Source organism: Dermacentor variabilis, chromosome 7, assembly GCF_050947875.1.
Source record: "Dermacentor variabilis isolate Ectoservices chromosome 7, ASM5094787v1, whole genome shotgun sequence".
Taxonomy (NCBI): Eukaryota; Metazoa; Arthropoda; class Arachnida; order Ixodida; family Ixodidae; genus Dermacentor; species Dermacentor variabilis.
The window spans coordinates 153354885-153378420 of record NC_134574.1 but is presented as its reverse complement, the minus strand read 5'-3'; the positions used below and the strand labels follow the sequence as shown (position 1 = coordinate 153378420).

Genomic DNA, 23536 nt, shown 5'->3' with positions numbered 1-23536 from the left:
CGATGTGCCTATATTTAGCAGCTACTGTGCCCATTAGGTTGGCATAAAACATATAAATAAAGTCAATTAAAATTTTAGTATCTGTAAATTATCAATATTTCACTTTAATTGTGATTTATTTGATTTTTTTTAATACATAGATGCAAGACTTTAGACATGCAATGGTAAAACTTCAACTAGAAACCGCCAACATTACAGACACTGCACAGCAAATAAATGCACATTAAAATTAAAAATAATTTCCACTCGGCCAAATAGTACACACAACATAAGCCAGGGCCAAAGATTCTCTTATCAATCAAGACATTACTGCTAACTCAGGAGCATACTTTAGGTTATTAAACTTTTGCACTAATGCAATATGCACTACATGCACAAATTTGCTGAAAATTTGCTAAAATTTGGTTACAAAAAGAAAAATTTCCAGTTACTCCCCTCCCCCACAACCTAGCACACTATCTCGCAAACCATATTGCCCAGAAACTATATCCCAAACTTGCAGCACAAAATGAAATTGTGAAAACTTCAGCTGACAGGGGCTCTTTCTTTGATAGCTATGCGAGCACCAGCCTACCTTTCGGTATGAGGTCCAGACTGTCCTTCTCAATGTCACGGGAATCCTTCAGCAGTGTGTAATTCCTCTTGATTCTTGGCCGCCGGAATTGCATCCTGTTGGGGAACAATACGTTTACCTGTGAACCTTTCTGCAGTACCTTTTTTTTTTTGCTTGCTTGTTTGTTCTATCATGTTCAATGGTCATACCTCACAGTGCAAATAAAAAAAATGAATTAAATTCTGGAGTTCTATGTGCCAGAACCATGATCTGATTATGAAGCACGCCTTAGCGCGGGACTCTGACTTAATTTTCACCACCTGGGGTTCTTTAATATGCACCTAAACCTACATACATGAGCTTTTATTGCATTTGTCTTGATTTTGTCTAATTAGGGTTCTCCCCAAACTAACATATCAGTTGATAAGCACTGCAATTAAAATCGAGAAATGATAACATTTTCTTCCAAATATTCTGATGTAGTATAAAATTTTATAGCATTCGCTACAAAACTTACCACCACCAAAAGAAATGAAAAACAATAAGGCTTCAGTCATTTTCAAGAGACAGCTGACAGCAATGTCAAGGTTTGGGGCCTGTGCAAAAATGAGCCATGACTTCCCATTCCTAAAGAAGTGAAAATTTGATTTAAACCTTTGACTGCCATGTCCAAGTGTACTCATTTTGTGTTTTCAGTGCGCTCCCTGCCTCCCTGCAAGCAACTCGTGCAAAAAACATTTCGTACCCGTCACGCCATCTATCGAGAAGATGAGCAAAACGAGAACGAGGTGAAAGCAGGAGCCAACGTTTCAACAAGTGGACTTGTCTTCTTCAAGCTTTCACCTCGTTCTCGTTTTGCTCATCATCTTGAATTTCCATCTCCTTCCTTCCCCATGTTTTCCCTGGGCATCTATGAAGAGGTCATCTAAGCACACAGAAACCTTGTAAGTTAAGTTTCTAACTGCAGGTGGTGCAAAATGGCTCAGTGCTCTGTTGTTTTGTCACGACAGGACAGTCATGGCGAACCAGTGTGATAGGTTTGTCCCCGCTTTGACAGGGGTACGAGATTTGAGACTACTAGATGAATGGCGAATCGGAAGAAACCAACAACGAAGAACCAGTCTCTATGTAACACGAAATGTTCACTGAGTCAGCAAGAAAAAAAAGGATGTCCGGAGTTGAGTATCGAAAGGGCAGTTGTGGACATGACCAACATGGCTTGTCCATCCGTCCAGACTACGAAAGATGAAAGTATTTATGAACTGTTCACAAGTACTGAAATTGAAAAAAAAAAAAAAGAATGGCGATGAAAAATCGCCTTCTACGAAGCATGAAATGTCCGCTGGTCCAACACACATAAAAAAGCTGGCAGGGGCTTAGTATAAGTCGGAAAAAGAAACTTGGCAGTAAAAGCCTTAAAATCCAACAAGAAGCGCACACCAGAGAAACTATCCCTGAAAAACCAAGCACCTGCTACCACAGCCTCAATTCAGTCCAGCAAACACAACGATGACTGGCAGAATTTGCAATGGCAGCAGCTGCAGCAGCACTGCGTGCTGGCAGCCTGAATAAGCTAGGCAGGCCTGAGCGGGAAAAAAAAAGAAAGGAACACCTTTGACAGAGTGAATAAATATCAGTGTCAAGTGGCTACTGGCATACATAGGTGGCAATCTGTGGTGCCAACCCTGGTTTGTTCTCCATCCAGGATTACTACTCTGGACATTTTCAAGTTCTGGCACATTGTCAAATCCCTGTAATGGTGGCATTTTCAACCAATCAAAGAGCCACAGAGGGTTGCTATGGTTTCTTTGATTGACTAAAAATGCCACCATTACCAAATTCGACAGCCTGGCGGTATTCAACGATGCCCAGAGTAGTACCTGAGGTGCATGGTAAGGCATCTGCTTTTGCCATCCAAAGGTCGGCCCCGACCCTACAGCCGGAGTTCATCTGTGTCATCCCTGTTTTGCATATTTTTGTATTCAACTTGCTTGGAAGAAAATTTTGCAAATCAAGTTCTTTGAAAGCTCGTTCTTTTTGCTTGATATGACAAAGACATTTTTTTTCCTTTTGTCCTTCACTTCATTAAGAGATAAAATAAAGGAGAGGTATGAATAGTGAACCGCTTTCTAAGGACACATTGTAATCTTTGATTTTTCACGTACATTTCTTTATCTGTGCAGTGAAGCTATGTGAACAAATACAAATGCTAGCCCGCTTGCATTGCATCCTATATGCATAACTCATGTCCCTCGTCCTATAGCACTTGACACTTTACAAAATGGGCCGCTGTCGACCAGCCTAGTTTCTCCGACTGTTTTCAAGTCACCAAAATGCCTTGACATAGCTGCTGCTTCGTGAAACTCTGCTTGAAGAGACATGCGGCTCTGGTCGAAAAACGTCACACTGCTCAATTTCTGGACACTGCCTCTGCAATTGGGTTGAGCGTGTTCACCTTGAACAGAAGCAGGCCAGGCCCCACAGGGATGTGGACAGGACGCTTAGCAGCAGGAAGGCAATGATGATGACATACAGGACACTCCAGTCTGCAAGGGGAAAGGAGCGGGCGGGGGCAACTACTTAGCAACCAATTTCAACATGCAGGCTCGATATTCATTAAGGTAAGCACACGTTGTGCACAAAGTCCAGGTAAATTCGAAACCAGTTTTTGCTAAAGCTTGCTAGACTGTCGTGTGAGGAGAGAGTGACGGCATAAGCGAACCAAGAGCTCTAAGTAAGAAGAGGCAAGGTGCAATTCTCGGAGGCCATGCACGTGGTTGACTGTAGTTGCCAGGCTAGGTGACTGTAGGTGACTGTAGGTGACTAGGTGGTGTGAGTGTGGCGGCGAGGCAAAAAGGAAGGCACAGGCAGCGCAAGAGTTGGTGTGGTGCTGTGTGCACGAATGGACAGCATGGCAGAAGAGTCGCGGCATTCAGGAATAAAGTGAATGCTTGTGACGAGTGTTTGTGAATATTGAACTTTTTCTGATCCCATTTAGAAAGCAGACATACATAAAAGAAGTTGTTGCTGCTGCTAGGTTGAAAATTCACATAATTAGTAATAAATTTTGGTGAAATAATTCCCATAAGTCCCAAACCTACAGCTGGGTTATACAGTAGAAGATAATGTACGATATTAGGGGGTTCTGGATTATTTTCAAGGAATCTGACTTCTTTCAAAACATGCGTGTGAACCTCAAGTAGTGACCACATTTGCCCACCAATGTAGCAATCTCAGCAGTAGAATGCCAAAAGTACTGAGCCGCCACAGAAAGCGGGCGAATCTATTAAATGTTCTACGGAACTTGCCAAAAACCACGTGCTAGCATGTCACAATAATAAACACCGAACTTTTGTTGCTGCACACTGATAAGCGTAAAAAGAGCAATTTGTGCAAGCTTTTAATAGTATAAAGCAGGTGCTTTCAAATGCAATAGTGTGTGCTTTCTATTAGGGGAACAAATTATAGGAATTTTTTATTATTATTATAGTTAATGTTGTTGTTGTTAGCAAGTTTTAGCTTGTCAATAAACACGTGAACCTTCATACAATACTGGGTTATCGGAGACATGAGCCACAGCAACAATGATGGCAGTGACGCCTTGAGGCACTGTGTCCAACCACAACATGTTAGACACATTTTTGCGTTACATGAGTGTTCTTGTAAAAAAAAAGTGTAAAAAGTCTGTGCACAAACGATCACGTGACTGCCGAAAATTTACACCAGCAGCTATGTAGAATATATAGCTGGTCACTGCTATAATAGCTCCAAGTCTTCTCTGGTTAAACTCTGTACAACCTGCAAGGATTGACTGACAGGCTAGTCTGTTCATTAGCACAGAAAGAACAGCACTTCAAGACAGGACACAAAGGAGGAACCACACACACTGCGCTGACTAACAACTGCGTGTTATTATCTCGCTGAGCCTTATATACAGTGCCTATATACTGCCTTAGTACACTGTATATAAGGCCTAGAAAGATAATTAACACGCAGTTGTTAGCGCAGTGTGTTTGTGGTTCCTTCTTTGTGTCCCGTCTTGAAGCGCTGTTCTTTCTGTAAGACCAACCTGGCCGCTCATATTTAATTTTCCGGTAACCCAGGTATTCTGCAAAAGACAATACGTTTACGGACAGCCTAAAACTCTCTATTAGTATTACATTCTCCACCTACGTTCTCTACAATGAGCAGCTCAAAAGCAACATGGAGTAAATTATGTGGTACTCACCGCAGTTGCTCTCACGGTCCCCTAGGCTGGCACGGACAAAGTCCTCCATCCAGAAAGCTTCGCAGACACAGCGCTTGCTGTACATGTCACATGTACCGTGCCCAGAGCACTCATTCTGGCACACTGCACAGAATTATCAGGGGAAAAGAAATGGGCATCAAAACGATGTGGTATGTGAATATGTGCACACACGCACACACAAAAAAGAACACCAAGTCATTTGTGTGCAGGCTTAACCATCAAAGAAAAGACACTGCCTTGGGTTGGAAGCTATACAAGGCCTAAAGCTTTCTTCTTTTCAAGCCAACAAAATGTACCTTCATAGCGGTAATACTAGATTTGCAGTACTATAAACCATGTAGGAGGATTCGGGCTTTTTGACAGAGAGTACAGTGGCAAGGCTTCAATATACATTATGCTGTGATAGCAATTATATGGACACTCCAAGCACATTATTGCCGTCGGCATCACCGTGAGGTTCCGTATAAAGTCCAAGGGCAATAAAATTGTCACAGCGCACCATATGCTGTATGTGCGAGTGAAAGGGCGTGAGGGTGAGCTGGTGATCATAGCTCAATCTCGCGCATGCAAGGGAGGAAAGCAAGGAGGAATCATGCAGTCTTCCGTCACGCACAAAGCTCCGGGGTGGGGGGGTTCTACTGCGGGCAATTCTATCTTGAAAGCCATCTGCAATGTGGCAGAGTCCGCCTTGCACTTTGTTTTCGCGGCTTGGTTCACGTTGATGCGACAGGCAGCACGAAGGTCAATTTGCTCACTGCTGCTGCCGCACTTTCTCACTCCAGCATTTTGACAGCGAGTCTGCGCGGTCATCGAGTGAGATGTGTTCATGTTTGCTTGTGCGTGCGTGACACCATGCTTGTTAATTTATTTAGTATGGCTATGTTCACAAGTTTATACGGCCAATAAAACTATTATCCTTATTTGGTATAGCTGTCCAATAATTTGCTATCGCAATCGATGCTTCACCTTTTGGGCAAAACTGTTACTTTTTCTTTTACTCAACAGTTTTGCCTTCTGCTCAGCTGTGAGGTCATTCAGGAAAGGAATATTTATGCCACTGCATATTTCTTTCTTTTTCTCACAAAATATGTTGGCACACATCCCTGTTTTTGCAACAGTGCAGCCACGTGCACCTTAGTTTTTAAAACCGAGACATTTAATCAATTGCAATTAATGCTTGACTAATTTTTAAACCCGAGGTGCATGTGAAGTGTTGTGCAATGTGACATTGCTGAAACTTGCTCTCACCAACTGTGTCCACCGAGATGACATCCCAGTCAAGCAGTGCACTGTGCGTCCGCAGCCTCTGCTTCAGTCGAGCAACCATGAGGGGACCCCGACACAGCACCCAAGAACCCTTGGCATTTTCCTTCTCCGCCACAAAGATGATTCGGACCCTGCGATGATCGGTCATGGGAGCGAACAAAGCCACTCTCAATCATAGCAGATGTCATGCCACTACGGAGGAGACAGGTATAAATGGCTACCTCCACTAAACTACTTGCTCATTTGTAATCGAATTTGATACACAAGCAACATTTGGGAGCCAATTTTGTTTATTCCATGTTTGGGTTTTGCCCTTACACATTTTATCCTGAGTAAATTGGAAACATGCATTGTATACTCAGGCACCAAACCAAACAAACACGCTTCCTCAGTGGAAGCCATAGTGGTGCTACCAGGGAGGTGAAGCCACTATGTATTTCTTATAACTGCAAGAGGAATTTCACCGTAGGAGTATAGATGGCGCCACTGCTTCTTTCAGTTAGCAAATCTGCTGTTTACATACAGCCTGTCCTCGAACTAAATATATGTCTCATTTATTGTGGACAAAACTGCCAAGTACTGCTTCTAGGCTTAGCGTCAAACGACACACATTGCCAACCCTTCTCATGCAGAATAGTCAATCATAACTACTGTCTCCCTGAGAAATGCGACGTTCGGTACAACAGTCAAACTCGATGAACAAGTGCAACTGGCAAATTAAATCATGCAGGAATCGCCTTTCTTTTTTAAACTGCTGTGTACAAATCCAGAACCTGCCTATTTCATTATGTGGTGATGGCTAATGCAAAGATTTGGCTGCAGAAAAAGGACAAGGTTGAGATGCACTTCTGAAGTCTCTTAACATGAACATAGAATCAGAGTGTGCTAAGCGCATGTCCGCTAGAAGGGTCAATAAAGTCGGCACATAACGAGCAACAAAACGCGACTTATCCAATTCATTCCATTTCAGAGTTGCATAAAAATCTAAACACAGGTACCAAAGAAAAAAGAAAGTGAAAGAGAGAAAGAAAGCAGACTAGATAAAGAATAGTAGTAAGACTAGACGGACTAGATTATGTTGTGTTTCCTTAAGTTCACAGTTCTTTCTACACAGCTTGGCATCTACTTTCCTGTGCCATGTCCATGCGCAAGCCCAGCACGCATATGCACACTTCATAAGTTCCTCAACGTTTATAAGCTTGAAAAGGACTTTGCTACAGGAGATATGTGTGTGCTAAGTGGGTAACACACCTAACATGATGTCTGACATTAATAATGTTCATAATTCAGAAATGTTATGCTTGCTCTACGTATCACCCTTAATGTGGCTCATTTCAATCGAAATTAACTCAATATAGTTTTCACAGGACTTTGGGAAACATTGTGAATAACGGCCCCGTATAATACTTTTGAGCACTTGCTTAATTTAAACAGATACTACCTTCGGGAGTCTTGTTGGTAGTTCAGGTCCACCAGGTGTACTCGCAGCGACTCTCCGTCGTGCAACAGCAATTCAAGCTGCTTCAACACCGTGTCCTGTAAGAATAAAATGATTTCTACATCCATCAAGTGCATCACCTTGCCTCACACAAAGGTGAACCAAATACTTCAGAGTGCTGCAATGTTTTTTTCTTGATTATCCTTTCCAGCATGCATAGCTGACAGGAACCATGTTTCTGCCTCTATAAGTGACATTCATCATATTTCACTAGTTCTGGGAGCTACATTTGTTTATGACATTTAATTATGTGTGCCTTCCAACATATTTAGGGGCACATAAATGTCACTGCTCTTTTGGAGTGTCCTCTCAAACATGTTTGCAGATGAAACATACGCCTTTTCACCGGTACTTTTCACCGGTACTTTTCACCGGTACACAGGCACAGCAGCTGGAAGATCAAGTTCACAATTTTTCAATGGATAAAGAGCACTAAGCCAATGCATGGCAATGTTCACCATCTGCTTACCAACGGCAACAACTGTTGCTGCCTGCGTACACATGTTGCTGCCATATTTCTTCAGGGTTAATGGGCCTAATGAAAAACTGCAATTTCTAGACCAATGCGCGTGACATTTTCACGTTAAAAAAAAAAAAGCAATAAACTGAGTCCCCCTATATGTACTCAAAAGGAGCAGGGGATGAAAATATGGATTTTCAATGGTATCTTCATGGGGGGACAAAGGGTTAATATTGAGAAAGACCAAACACGATTCTGGTTATTTGGAAGCTAGTGGTGGGTGCACAGAGTAGTGAAACTAAGCAATGAGGCAAATCAGTAAATGGAGCTAGTTGGTTAATGCTGCTTCTTAAAACACACTGAATCGAAGAGCCCAATCTGAAGAAGAATCACAGAAACACAGGCGAATGCAGAAACACAGATTTGGCGTGCCTTAAGAAGCAAGCGAGGAGCAGCTCAACATGTTAGCAAATACCAACCAGCTGCTCCTGGGTGAACGTCTCGATGTCGACATCCAAGAGCAGTTCCACCTGTTGTGCCAGGCTTGGCGTTGGCTTCACAATGAGGGACGCGGTGTCTTGCCCTGTTGCACCTTGGGCATCGGACACAGTCAGTGTGAACATGTATCGGCCAGGGATCAACTCCGATAGACGCAGAATCGGCGAGAAGCTAGAGTTCTCCAAAATGTGCTGCAGCGAAAAGACGGCACACATCCTCGGTATGAGTACGCCTGCATTTTATGAAAGACGAAAACACTACCCGTAAAGTTTTACATCTTTTAGGGCACAGTTTTGTCACACAATTGCCATCATTGTAGCAGACATCTCTTTTTACCACGGTTGGTGTTTTTGGAATACTTTTGCAGCATTTAGTGTCAATGACAGAAATGCAACACACATTGCATGACGAAAGAGCAAGCTAAACAGATAATGATTAGTGTTGTGGGACAAAAGTTTTGAGAATAAAGAAAAATGAAATCCACAGGCAGCACTGATTCTCAAATTAGCACTGCTGCCCAAGCACTAAGCAGGCAGCACCCTCCTACAAAAAGACACCTAGCCTAGATGACAAATACTTTATTTTGTTTAACACCATTCCAAACAGAAAAACAACAATAGAGAAGCAGTACGAAAAGTGGGGGATATCAGCCACAAATGCTGCCTTGTCTGGTGACTGAATCCAAACAATGGATCACCTAAATCAGAACAAAGTTTGATGTACATTAGTTTAATTCTTATTAAAGAGGCTGTCTGTGTTTTAAGGACTTCCTATTTTGCAGCTATCATTCAAAGTGTCTAAATGTGTGGCGGTTTCTTCGGTAAGACAAAAGAAAATTTTAAACAGAATTTTTTAGCTGCATAATATCTCCTTAAAGCTGTGCACGAACGCCCGCAACCCTGAATACTGGACAGGATGACAATGCCATGCTGGTAAAGAATGAGAAACTGGAAGTCTTTATGTGGGTCCTTCAAGAGTGGATCATGCAGTACGCCATGTATGAGCAAACCTAGAAAAGAAGCAGCATGTCTATTGCCTCTACAGCTATATGCTGTACCCTTATTAACCCCTAACAGAGATACGGACAGCGTTTAAACAGTTCATGATGCAGTAATTGTATATAAGAGACCAGAATAAATAAGCTTTGAGAGGAACTCTTCAAGAACCTAAATGGTGGAATAAGGAAGTTTAAAGGTAGTAGTTACACTTATGATACAGTTGTTGGCAGGGGCCAAAAAAAAAACAAACAAATAAACGGGCATCACCTCACACTAGGTAACAGCCTGTAGGTTGCCGTCAGGATGGTTACTTTTGTCTATACTGCAACACTGCTCTCTAAGCGCAAGGACAGAATTAGTTTATAGTACTTTTATACCTACTGTGTCAATAATAACTGTGTATAAACATGAAGACTGCCGTTTAAAAAAGACTTTCTGCTGTAATTGCAGAGAGTTCCAGTTGCCACTAAAGCAGTGGGAAACTCTACAGGCACATAGAATAATAAAGGCTGGAAAATTTACTTGCGGTTATTTCATTTTCCTAGACTGCAAAACGATAAATGCAAGCAGATTTGAGAGACACAACCTACATTTCATAAAGCCCATTCTTTTAACTGAGGAAAAAGCCAGGTGTAGATATGAGGGGCAATAACAAATCAATGCAGGAGTTATGTTTTCGACATCCATCCAGCTGTTAACATGCACGTTTGAAGCCAGCCTGAATCCAAAGATCTCACCCCCGCTGCCAACGATGAAGGCTCTCGTGTCCAACGCCACGAAATGATCTCCACGTCATCCGCCGACCGCGACCCATTAAGGGAGACAACATCCACGGGAAGGAAAACGGTACGGTCGCCGCCAGCGTCGGCCTTGGGTGGAGCATTTTTGTCTGCAAATGAGCGCAGGCAATTATCACGAGCATCACTCGTGCAAAAGCTGGTTGCAAAGTGGAAGAACAGCACAGCCGACACAAATACACAGCGAGGGTCACAGAATAATGGCTTCCTAAGCAACAGCAAACCAAAAACTAAGCCGCGATGCAAACTGGCCGAATAGAACTAACCTTCAACACTCGGCCTTGGTCAGTCAAACTCACTCCTCATGCAAAAGTGCCTAGAAGACAGGAATTCCCTATACAGTGCTATATCAATATAATATGGCTCACTGTTTAAAAAAGAGTGACAATAGAAACACATCACCATATATATATATATATATATATATATATATATATATATATATATATATATATATATATATATATATATATATATATATATATAAAAGTAAGGCCACCAATGACAGCTCACAAATAAAAATATGACAAGCAATGCAAACATCACCAAAACCTAGCATCCTGCTCTCGTTCAAGACAAAATGAGTTGTTCTTTCATTTGAGCAAGAGTATTAGTTGATTGCTTCCCACTTTTCTAAACTAAGAGTTGCAAAATGGCTTACTCTGGGTAACGATGATGGAAACGTTGTCTGAGCTGGTCAGATTGTTGGCGTCCACGACTTCCAGCTTGAACACATACTCTCCCGGACCAAGGTTTGAGACTTTCGTCACTGAACTGTTAGGCTCTTGAATCAGGCTTGGCTTGGGGCCCCTGGTTAATGGGATAGTGGTTGAAAAGGCAAGAAAGAGAGACACAATATGCTGAGGCTTCAACACAATGGCACCCTCCACACAAATGACTCAAGAGTATGCTCTGGAATGCCTAAATGCTACAAACAACCAACATGAAATCAGTTTAGACAGAAAATAAATTCTCTCAAAAGTTCATTATAAATTTTTTTTTCAAATCCAGAAGAAGAAGGTCAGAATTCCATGCTTAAACTATAGCACCCATATGTCACAGGGGCACAATGGATTTAGAACTATAATTTTTTATTTTAGCTGTTTTGGCACAGGAAAAGTTCTCAAAATGTGCTAGGTAATGTCCTTGGTTCCTTTCAAAATGCAATGCACTTCTTCTTTAGTGGTACACAACTAACTGCTAGCTCTTAGCAGATGCTGTCAAAATCCATGTCTTGGCGAGATGGTGTGGAAACTTCTGGGCACCATTGCCACCCATATTTTGCCTCCGAGGGCTCCTCTCATAGTAAGAGTTGCCATTTTGCTATTTCAGAAAATAATTTTCTCATTGTTACTTTCCTCTTTGCATCCTTTTAGATGAAGCTTTTCAAAGCCCTGACTTCATAAATGAAGTGCATGCAAAAAACAAAAACAAGAAGAAAGACATAGTCACACATAGCACTATATGTGTCTCCGCCTGTGTTTTTTTGGTCCTCATTTTTTTGTGCGCTACATATATGAAGTCAGGACATACCACCTCGCTCAAACCACGACACTTTTCAACTCTGAGCACTGACAATAAACTTAACGTTATAAAATGGAGAACACATGGGGGAAAAAAGCAAGGAACAGTCACTTCGAAGGAAAGGTACACATGGAAGCATGCAAGAAAACCAGATGAAGAGCTGGAAATGATCTTTGAATATTAAAATTATTTATTCTCGCAATTACAAATTGCAAATGCAGATAAAATGCTAGTTGGTGGCACAATAGGAAAAAAAGAATAAATTCCGATGTTACATAGTATATTCAGCAAGAGGGACACTCAGGTGTAATTTGAAGCAGATGCGTGATGTTGCATTAAGTTTACAAATGTTAATGAGAACTGAGCTTAATGATCCTCACACAGTGGCAGCCATAAGCAGAGAGTGGAAACCACAGCGCGAGCAGTGCGGGATATTGGGCCTAGTTGGCATTGCATGGCTTCTGAACTGCAAGGCAGCACAGCAAGATGAGGCAACACAAGTGACGAGATGTTATTTGTTCACAGCTCATCATGCATCCTCTGTCTTGGCTGAACTGGCATAGATTAGCTAGGTTGTGGCACCCAACAACCACTTTCGTTGCCTGCCTTCCAACCTGTCCTCATATTGCTACACTGTCTCGCACTTTAGAACCCAGCATGGGCTGCTTGTAGCTTTAAAAAAAATTTAAATTATGGAGTTTTACGTGCCAAAACCACACTTTCTGATTATGAGGCACGCCGTAGTGGAGGACTCTGGAAATTTTGACCACCTGAGGTTCTTTAACGTGCACCTAAATCTAAGTACATGGGTGTTGAGCTGCTTGTAGCTGACTTGTTTCCTTGCTGCGCCAATGCCTCAGAAATACACAGTTTTTTTTTATGTGACACCATAAAAAAGGCAGACAGTCAACAGCCACAAGAACACTGGATGAAAATCCCAAAATATGGCCTTACTGAATCTGGCTCCAATGCCACGATGTGATGCCCACGTCGTCCGAGCTGTGGCTGCCGTCCAGCACGAGCGGCTTATCGATGGGCAGCGAGACGCGGACGTCCTTGCCAGCATCGGCCGTCGGGGCCTGGTTGGAAGCTGGCTTGACAAACACGTGCACCTCAGCTGTTGCCGTCTGATCGGCCGTGTCGGTGACCTTCAGAAGGAACTTGTACACGCCCACTTCCATGTTCGACAGGTGCAGGTATGGGCTGGTGGTTCCCTGCACACACCACAAGTCAATTAAAAACACAAATAGCAGCAGCAGCAACCGTGCCAGTCTAACAACATGGGAAACATTTAAGGCATGCATTTTCACTTTTGACATCCAGAGCCACACACCCTTTCAAGGCACAGTTTCCGTGCGAGTGCAAGTGCGAGTGTTCCAGGCAAGTGCGAGTGTTCTGTGCAAGAGCGAGTGCAAGTGAGAGAAATCTGGCATGCGATCGTTCGACCATCGTGCAAGTGTGGGGGCTCTGGAATGATGTCTCGGTGACCCTCTTGCTGTACCAGAAACTCAATTCATGCATTCGGCAAGTTTTGTTAGCCCCTGCTCTGTCATAGCTCGGCAAGTTTGCATTGTTGTCCTGCTGCAGTGCAAGAGCAGATAAGTGTGCTGATTTCCTGCACGACTTTCGTGAACAATCTTATGATGATGTTATAATGGCCATTGTCCTGCAAGATGGCAGAGCTTATAATTAAAAGCAACTGCTGACAAGTTTGCAACTCCCCGGCATTTCAAGTAGCAAGCAGAAAGCAGAATTTTAGAAACTTCGTCACTGAATTGTGCATTTCTGTAGCTGCGCGTTCATTGGGGGCTGAATGATAAGCAATGCAAACTATGACATTTGCACTTCCCATAATTTCCATCCTGCGTGAAGTGCTACTGGAAAGAGAATCCCAAATAACATCAGCACCGTGTCCACCATTTGGTGCCATGTGCATAGTGTGAGAGCTGGGTTTAGTTTCAGTGCAGGTTTTCTCCTTCGATGTTCAAGCATCCTTGAACATCCAAGTGTGCTAGAAAGCCCCATAACACCGAAGACACAAGATGTATCAGCATATTCTCTGCCTGCGCATGATGATGATACAAGGAGGACTTCGCAACAGACCTGCATGATGGCAGCGTCAAATGTGGTGCCAGTCCTCAAGTTGCCAAAAATCATAAGCACACAGACTTTACCTAATAAGGTGATTCAATTTTGGTTTCATCACAGATATTCATTCTTAACTTGTTACAATATCCACAAAGCGCATGTACTTTTCCAAAAAAGAAGCCTAAACCATAAAAGAAAGCAAGAGGTGACATCGGAAGACAATAATAAGTTGCTTCTGCAGTACCGAGGCAGCCCCTGTATACAACAATGCTATTTAACTCGCCTGGAACTCCAGCAAATCCAGCAAATTTTTCGTCTATATGTAGTGGACGCTTGGAGAGTAACTCCTTTGGCAGTTGAGCTCAAAAAAGTGACAATGATTCACACACACACACACACACACACACACACACACACACACACACACACACACACGCACGCACGCACGCACGCACACGCACACACACACACACACAGGAATCACAAAGCACTTATTTTCTGGCTAAGTTTAACAGTCCACTCCATAAGAAAACTACAGTGAGTCAAGGAAAACTCAACAAAGCTAACTGCATGAAGAACATACTTCCATGTCAACGTGCTTGTCTGTGTCGGGGCTTTTTGTCCATTCCCAGCTCTTGATGCCCTTGTCGTCAGTGCTCAGGTTCCCATTCAGCGTCACTTCGTTATTGGGCATGTAAACAACAGACTGTGGTCCAGCATTGGCCGTTGGTGGGTAGTCCATCTCTGCATTCAATCATTTGTTTCCTAACATTGTAACATTAATACTATTTAAGAAAAAAGAGGTGGACTTACAATAAAAAGCAGCAGGCACCAACATGTGTTGCTGTTCGAAGTACAAAACCTGATGGGATACTACAGTTTGACTGTTAGTATTTTGTTTCCTTTTATATGTGTGTGCGTGTGTGTGTGCACGTGCATACACATGTGCATGTGTGTGTGTGTGCGTGTGTTGTTACACTGGGGCACAATGAAGTAGGCCAGGCTAACTTGACTTTACAGTAAAATCAGTTTTGCTCGACAACAGCACAGGCATTTATAGTAAGAAACTGCAAAATGAGTACAATTTGATTGCACACTTTCACTTTTTTACCTTTGCATTAACAACCAACAAGAGTTAATAAGCTGGTAGAAGAGCAATTTACTAATACATAACTTTATGATTATAATACTTGTCATAACACTTATTTTTCACTTTAGCATTTCTAAACTTCCCAACATCACTTTTCAAGATCACCCCACAGAGGCCTAAGAGAAACACCAACAGTTCAAGAAAGTTCCCTAACTGGTTTACAGTGTTACAATCTGAAAACTTCTCTATGCAAAATCTTATCTGACACACGTACACTAATTCACGTGTACTGTTTTCGTCATCATACTGACTGCTGTCATTGTTACTGTTCCCCCAGTTAACGAGCCTTTATGTTTCCTGCTTCTTTCACATCAGAACATGCCATAGGCCACTAGAACCCTCAGGGTTTAGCCACAAGAACAATGAAGTAGGACAACACATGGTATTCATGCCTGCTCGGAAATATGACGTACCTTTTAGCACAGTCACATTTGCACTGGTAGTGTTTGTGATACCATCAGAGTCTGTCACCTTGAGCCTATTGAAAAAGAAAAAAAAAATTCAAGAACCTCCAGTTGAAGCCATCCAAGCTTTCACATAAAAGTTATCAGAACATACAATACTTACAACATGTAGTTGCCTTCAAAAGTAAAGAACAAAGAGAGACCTTTACGATAACCCCAAAAGTCCATGATAAAGTAATAGTTTGGTCCTATCCTTTTCTCATTAATGTTATTATCAGATATGACAATATATTTTTCTTGTGCTTCACATAATGTTCCAGCTTCACATTCATTCCTACACAAGACCTTCTGAACTAACTCTAAGTCAACATTTTTTTTCTTTTTAGAAATAAAGCGCAGACTGCACTCTCATTGCTCCATTAGCTTCTAGGTGGTGAAAAAAGGTGCATACATGAACTGGTAGAATCCGGGAATGAGGTCTTTCAGCTGGACTGTTGGAGTGTCGTTCAGCTTGGGACTGTAGCCAATCGGAATAGTCACTGGTTCCCAGTGGTACTGCACTATTTTGTCGTCATCTGTGCTGACTGCACAAGAACATTAAAACCCTTGCAGAATGAGCAGACCCCAAGAAACAAACAGACGCATAAGCCTGACAAATAAGACTCGTTCAGTAATCATCATGTCATGACACCAGTTTTTCAATACCAGTCGGTAGGCATCATGTAAGCACACACCCATTCTAAGCATCGAAGAGATTGCCAAGCACAAATACACCAACATATTTTTGCCATAGCCATCAAAGTGCTTAGAGAGCTAGCCTGAAAGCTGTGAAAAATTAAAAGCTTAAGTGGTCTTCGTACACAACACTGAAACAAGACAGAAAATGAGGTGGCTGCCACACATGTCCCAAGTGCACTTTTAAACTACAAGCTCCATTTGTTTGCCATGCAAAAATTGGGTTTTAATCATAGGAATTATTATTGTAGTTAGTAGTCTTCTATCTTGGCTGTAGAATGGCAGCACTTAGCAGACTTACTCATACTTTCAGCTGTCATAGAGGCACATAGAGAACTTGGCTCTGTTCTCACAAGTTGTTCGGGAAGCTACTTGAGTATGGTTTTTTTATTACTGTTTTCATGGTTACGCAACGCAAGGAAGAATATGCCGGCAACGTCTGTCATATCTGTAGCTTCCAGGTTTGTACTTTAGGTGTGCACTATGCATTGCTTAATTATATACATTCGAGATTAGCCAGTCACAGACAGTTGTTAGCGGTGAGAAGCACACAGTAGACTGAGGTTGCTGATGTCATTTTGAATTAGCCCTTTGACAGTCAAAGATGCAAATATACAGTGCCGCAAACAAGTCCCAAGCGGTCGGTGCTGCATGTTTACGGGGCCGTCTGTATGTTTCAAAAATTCGCCAATCTTTCCTACTCTCTGTTACCCAGCAGGTGCTGTCACCCTGTGTGAACAGTGGTTACAAAGACTTTTTTTTCTTCCCCAGTCAGTAGCCTTTTGGGTTCCTTAAACTGGCACGTCCCCAACCGCTCGTGCATCCGCACGTGCGTGGGCACGTGGCCGTTATTTTTGGTTGAGTCTCACTGGGCTGTTTGTTGGTCGCACTGGAAAAAACTGATATCTGGTTTCTATATCTCTCAAAAGGCCAGTACTAGATGCTTGCTTGTTTATTGATCGCAGGGGTGTGATTACATCCATTCAGGGGCGTGCGCTGGTATATACAAATGTGACACCGTATATGGACGATGCTGCCCTACCTGCATTTCTTTTCTTGAGATTCGCAGAAACTGATTGCCCCCTCGGCAATGGGATGAAGGAATACTGCAAGTTTCTGTCTCATTTGGTCTTTCTTACGGATGCACAACCATAGAGTTTTCTTGCGTGCACTCACATACACAGTTTGATTACACTATTGACGCACATGCCGGTTGCTCTTCTGCAAGTTAGTTGAGTGGCAATTCCTTTGATGCAGACTACTGCCTAAGTGTCGAATAGGAATATATCTATTCTATTGTATCTACTTTTTTGTTTTCGTTATAAGTATTCATACAAGCCCATCTGTATTCACGAAAAAACAATGCATATTTAGTTACGAAAAGTACTTTTTGTCAATTCATGGTTACTAAAACTTTTTTATTTTTCAAGCTCATTCTTTTTGAAATAGATCACTCTGAAGATATTATATCTGCAATAAAAAAAATCGGTCCTGGAGGGACGGGGGGGTTTCATTTGGCAAAAAAAAATTGACCCTCAAACGGTTAAAGACAAAGTTCCATGTTTGGTATGTCAGCTCTGCTTTCTCCCTTTATGCATTTTTGCCCTCAGTGATGTAGGTAAATGTGGAGAGAGAGAAAGCGACAAAAGATAGGTTAGCAAGACTGGCAATCCTGTTGGCGACCCTGCACAGGGAAGAACCATTGGAGATAGAAATAAGAGAAGGGCAAGGGAAACCAAACTTGCTCTCACAGTAAAAGATACAGCATCTGTATAAGCAATTTCCCAAGTCTGTCAATTTTCAAAATGCCATTAATGCAGGCGCAGCATTGAGGTAGTTTTATTCTATCTATAAATACCGCAGAGTCAATTGAGTCCAAGCTGGTATAAACATGCAGAAAATGTATGTGATACTGAGAAACAGTGGGGACACAAGCGCTGAAAAACAAGATTACACAACTCAACAGCTGAACATTTTAACAAAGCTACATTTCCCTTGTCAGCCACTTTCTTCCAGTAATTCATTTCGTTCTTGAATAGCCTTGGGGGAAGTAGTAGTTTGCATATGCTGAATATTTATGTACGACTATTAGTGGGACAGTGTACCCGGGATATACGCAGAGCTAGGCACCCAGTGAGCTTAATTCACTCTGAATGAAGAGACTGACATTGGATGTTGAAGCAGAGGTAGTGACAACATGGGCTCTACGACCTGTGTACATGTACAATGCTCGCACATGGAGGAACCTGTCATTCAAATGAGCAAGAAATATGAATTAATGAAGGCTACCTATTCCCTGCCATGTGCAACACAGCACTGTTGCATTGCACAAGACACCTGCTGGTATTTGAAGCCAAAGTGAGTCATCAACATTGCACAAGCAACGAGTGAAATTCTACCAAGTGTTCAAGAAAGTAGATGTGATGTACAATTAGGTAAAGCTCCTTGGTTATGCCTACATGTGATAATGGAATAAGTATGAACTGCGCATTTTCATGGGCAGATCAGGCAGCTTTGTCAATGAGACAACTGTCGGCAATGCCACAATGACTAGGCAAGGCAGCCATTATCACACAGACTTATAGTTATTACACAGACTACAGCATCATGTTCTTCTTCAAAAACCTGATAGTAGATCCCGTTATGCTTGACACTAATTGCTAGTTATTCCCACCATGTGGTACTGTCCGCAGGCTTGCTGCTTTGGGGCTGAAGAATGCTGGCTATACATATAGAAGTTAAGCAGAGAAGTCATCACGAGTGACTCTCCAGTCTTCTCACTCAATCTTTCAATAGGCAATGCTCACCAATGGGTATCACTAAATTAAAGCAGCCCTGCAGATGCTGCTAACCTCTCCAAGAACTGTTGGGGGTCTGAAAGACCACAGTTTCAGGGAAACTACCCTGGAGGCATAGAGGAACAACTTCATAAAAGTTGTTGATAAAGCAAGAAGCCAGAAATTTAAAGATGACAACTGGCATGTCTTGTTTATCGTTCAGTACTAGACAACAAAGAAGCACTAGGAGGTAGCAATAATGACAGCCGATGGAGACCGTGATACAGCTATCACTAGTGAGACTTTGGCACACAATGTGAAAACCCGTGTACAGCCTGTTCTGACCAACACGTACTACCCTCCATCAGTTGAAGAATGCAGAGTTTGGAAACTGTTAATGTTGTCTAAGTACTTACATGAGCCATCCAAGACAGTGTCCTTACTGGGAAGCTTGACAGTGACATTGTCCGGCTGAATGATGGCCACAGGAGGTTTGTTGATGCGTTTTGCTGCACAAAAAAAATTTGCTGGAATTCATGCGAAGCAAACACTCACAGAGACTGGACTTGCAAAAAAAAGAAAGCCAAAGTTGAAATTGAGAACAAGAGCATGTTTCAAAAGAAGAGATCTTGACATCGACTACTAGTAGAGTGTCAGATATGTAAAAATTGTCTGCTAACAAACATTTTTGCAAATGAGCTCAATGAAATGATAAGGCAATCCTTAATGATTACACTAGGATAGTGCCAAAAAGCCGACACAGCAGTGTATGATGCACACAAAGCTTTCAGATCTTTCCTTTACAGACTAGTGAAGTGAAAGAGTTGCAATGCAAGTGTTTACTTTCTGCCAAAACATGAACGCGTTGCATTCAAAGAATTTGTTTTGCCCATAACGCAGAGTGCAGTGATGCGATAGTGTGTGAAATCTAATGTGCTGTAACCCTAGACTGTTTTGTGCGATGTTGGTTGTAGCGAACACTCGCAGGCACAAGTCAGCAAGCTCCTTTCAAGAAATAAAATAAGCTTGAGTCGTATTTGTTTATGAAAGTTGCATCCACGGGTGGTGAAGTCAAAAGACTTGGCGTTTCTTCTTCCTCTTACCTATCTGGAATTAGTCGCTCATCTCAACCAAAACAACCCTTTCGCTTCTTATTGCTGGGTTCATTCAGCTTTTGTCAAATTCATATTTCATATTTAGCCTCGAAGAAGAAGAAAAGACGACGTCCATGCTATCCAGTAAACTTTAGAAGAAGCCAAGCGTTAGAAGAAGACTAATGAAGATGAAGCAGAAGTGCTCAATGATTGTCACTACATGAACAAGAAAACTTAATTTAGGAGTGCCTCCACAACTGAAAAGGCGAACTGCTAGAACATGAAGGCATGGATGCAAGCTCTATCCAGTACATAGATGTTGTACAAGCATCAACCAATCATGGCAAGCTGCTGGGTTGATCGCACTCTTGGACCAGGATTCTCCGCTGCTGTAGCATCAGCAGAATGGCTAACAGGTAGAATCCTGGACTTCCAATCTCTTGGTCATAAGTTCAAATCCTCAGGACACAACGAGAATTAAAAAAAAAAATTTTTCTCGCAACGGATTTTCGGATTCCAGTGACTTGACGGTGGTGAAAATGAAAACAAGCAGGGAAGTGAGCTCACAACAGCTATAGCTGGAAATTGTCTGGTAAAACAAAACAAAAAATAAAAAAATAAAAAAGAAACTCTGCAACTCACGTGGCAGAACTGTCACATTGGTTGTGGCTTCACCGTAGGAGTTGTTTCCCGTCACTGCAACACGGAATGTGTAAAGTCCCTCTCGCAGGTGTGACAGCTTCAATGCCTGGGTGTTCTGGTCCTGCATGACGCCAGTCTCCTCGCCATCGGGGTGTGACACCAGTGTCCACTGATACCGAAACTGGTTCACTGAAAGGGAAAGTCAACACTGTCATCCCACTGCCATGCATCATTCATTTACTTTATCGGTGTTCATTTTCGCGGGATTATCACTTTAAAAGTCTTTGCACTGTGCAAGATGCAGCTACAGTAACCTGAAATTTCTTGAACATTGTTGCAATTCACTAGTAAAGAAGGCATATCTGACCAGATGGCACACGTGTTGCAAATAGTATTGTACATTCTAATGGGACAGGGAACACGAAATGCTCGCTTTCCTGTCCTGTTGTTTTTCTTTTCATATAGTTTGTTGCGTTTTGTACACTACAAGAAAATACACAGCAACTAGCTCAGCAACAAGCAGTAATAATCCCGGTATTAAGAAGAAAGAGATGAAATACATAAGTATCTCATCGCTTTCTCTCTTTAGTATCTCGTCTCGGTAAGTGCAGTGGCAGCATTAATTTTGTTGTCGAGAGTTCGATGGAATACCGTTCGACCAAGTGAAATCCTCATAAGAAGAGCCGATCACAGACCAGAGCCAAAACAAATTGACTTTTGAAGAACTGTAAGTTTATTTACATTGTGAAAAACAGACCTGCACACAGATCTTGAAACATCTATTTGTTTGGCTGTGGTCAGTGACCTGCTTCGTTCATTACGTCAGTTTTGTAGCATACCGAGCCTCTCTTCTGCCACAAAACATTAATAAACCTGGCACCAATAACATATTATCGATGCCATCTGCATTTTACACTTAGCCACGGACGAAGACAGGTACCAGTACGAGTCCTGTACCACCATCTTGAAAGGGAAAACTACCATCCACCTGGCTGTAGCACAAAGAAACAAAGCTACAAATTCAATATGGGTTTCTGAGAAACCCGTATTGAAGTTGCAGCTTTGTAGCTTTGTGCTATAGTCAAGCAGATGATAATTTTCCCTTTCATGAAACTTTCTCCGACTCGCTGGTTTTTACACTACATTGGATAAACTATGCACCAACTCATCCAAGAGAGTATTCTGCTATTCCGCAGAAAGAACTCATTTGCTGTATTGCCATCCTGTCTACGAATGACATGACTAATGCAAAAAACAGAATTTTTATTTGGAAAGGTGCCTCAAAAATAGGCGTGAAATGCTGACCTAAGTGAGGAAAGGTTGAACACGGGCAAGGAATAAATGCTCTTTAACTGTCCTTGTTATTAACAGACAGTGGCCTTCCCAGTTGTTATGTCAATGGCATGACAACTGAACCATGGCAACAACACAGAGTTCACGGAAGCAACTGCCTTTATAGCCCGCCAAAGCACCAGTGTCTGAGCGCTGGTGCAAACTTTAACTACACAACTTAATTTACGTACGTTACACATTACCCTACTGTTTATTTATTCGCTATGATGTTTTCTTCCAGCAAAGAGGCAATCTCAGTAGTTAGTGAGGCTCTGAAGAACTTCCAAGTAGAACCACGCTCCAACATAGGAAACACTCAGCTCCTCCTCAAGTTACTCACTATGAAGGGCTTCATTGTACTAGAGAATTTATCAAGCCGACTTTGTTAAGCGCACAACAGGTTTGATAACTAGAGAAAGCAAAACTTCGAGGCGATTTCTGCAGAGGCCTTTAGCGACATTCGCGACTGGACTCACCATCTCCACCTCCTTGGAGAGCATATGCCGAGAGAACCACCTCATTCTCAGGAAGGTGAAGTTCCTTGTTCTCCCCGGCTGACACAATAAGAGGATAGGGTGTCGTCGTGGTTGGCGAGACGGCAGCCGCTGTTTTTGTTGTGGACGATGATAATGGGGGTGTAGTGGGAACAGCCTGCAAATGGTGAAAAACCAGTGAGAAAAAGTATATGAACTGCCCGGCTTGCCGAAAAAGCTGAATTTATTCTTAATTCAGAGGCATAAACTGAAAATGGCAAGTGCACTGTAAAGTCCGCAATTCCAAGATCGGAGGAGCAGTCCTCAATTTCAAGTTACATTTGTAGGCAGAGAAGAAAATTGGGTTTATCGTGGAATCTTTAGTCCAATACTTTTGCTCAGGGGAGTAGATCTGGGTGATTGCAGTAGCATGATAGACAAGACATTTGATGGAAAACAACTTTCTTGCGAGAAAATGAGAAATGTCACTGTAACAGACGTAACTGAATACACTACAATCAGACTGCACTCTTCTGACAGAAGTTGTAAAACAGATGATTGCAACAGCTAAATATGTCAAATATGAATGCCAGTGCATAGTCTGTGAAAATTCGAACCTATCACAGAAAGTTTTTGTAACTATAGCACATAGCTCAAAGAACATAACAAAAAATGAGCACACTAAGTAAAAGACAAAGTAGAAAATGAAACAACAATTGAACAAGTCACAAACACTGGGTGAAAACTGGCAGCTATTGACTGATCACTTAGCAACATACAGGAAATGGGTTTGTAACCTAAAAGTTCTGGGGTATGTATGCTTCAAAGATTGTTTCCAAATTTTGCAGTGGTATGCCTTGCATTCAAATGTGCACAGTGAAAAAAGAAAGTTAAAAATCCACTGCTGACAGATTCACAAATTACATGCTTAGTCGACTCATCATAAATGAGCAACCGGCAAATGAACCGATACCCCTCACTAAATTTCAGTGCAGTGC

At 42.1% G+C, this 23536-nt stretch overlaps 1 protein-coding gene across 4 annotated transcripts in view; it reads right to left on the bottom strand.

The window, feature by feature from the left end:
• LOC142588179 (dyslexia-associated protein KIAA0319-like protein) overlaps nt 1-23536 on the bottom strand; it is a 34579-nt gene that overhangs the window by 4879 nt on the left and 6164 nt on the right. For all 4 annotated transcript variants that reach the window (XM_075699693.1, XM_075699692.1, XM_075699694.1 and 1 more), the window contains 15 exons: nt 22542-22716; nt 20734-20922; nt 19414-19506; nt 15937-16069; nt 15495-15559; nt 14515-14675; nt 12798-13057; nt 10981-11129; nt 10260-10411; nt 8506-8715; nt 7510-7604; nt 6051-6199; nt 4782-4904; nt 3009-3099; nt 575-669 (listed from right to left, as the gene is read on the bottom strand). In XM_075699693.1, coding sequence (XP_075555808.1) covers nt 575-669; nt 3009-3099; nt 4782-4904; nt 6051-6199; nt 7510-7604; nt 8506-8715; nt 10260-10411; nt 10981-11129; nt 12798-13057; nt 14515-14675; nt 15495-15559; nt 15937-16069; nt 19414-19506; nt 20734-20922; nt 22542-22716 — 2140 coding nt within the window. The remainder of the gene's footprint in view (nt 1-574; nt 670-3008; nt 3100-4781; nt 4905-6050; nt 6200-7509; nt 7605-8505; nt 8716-10259; nt 10412-10980; nt 11130-12797; nt 13058-14514; nt 14676-15494; nt 15560-15936; nt 16070-19413; nt 19507-20733; nt 20923-22541; nt 22717-23536) is intronic.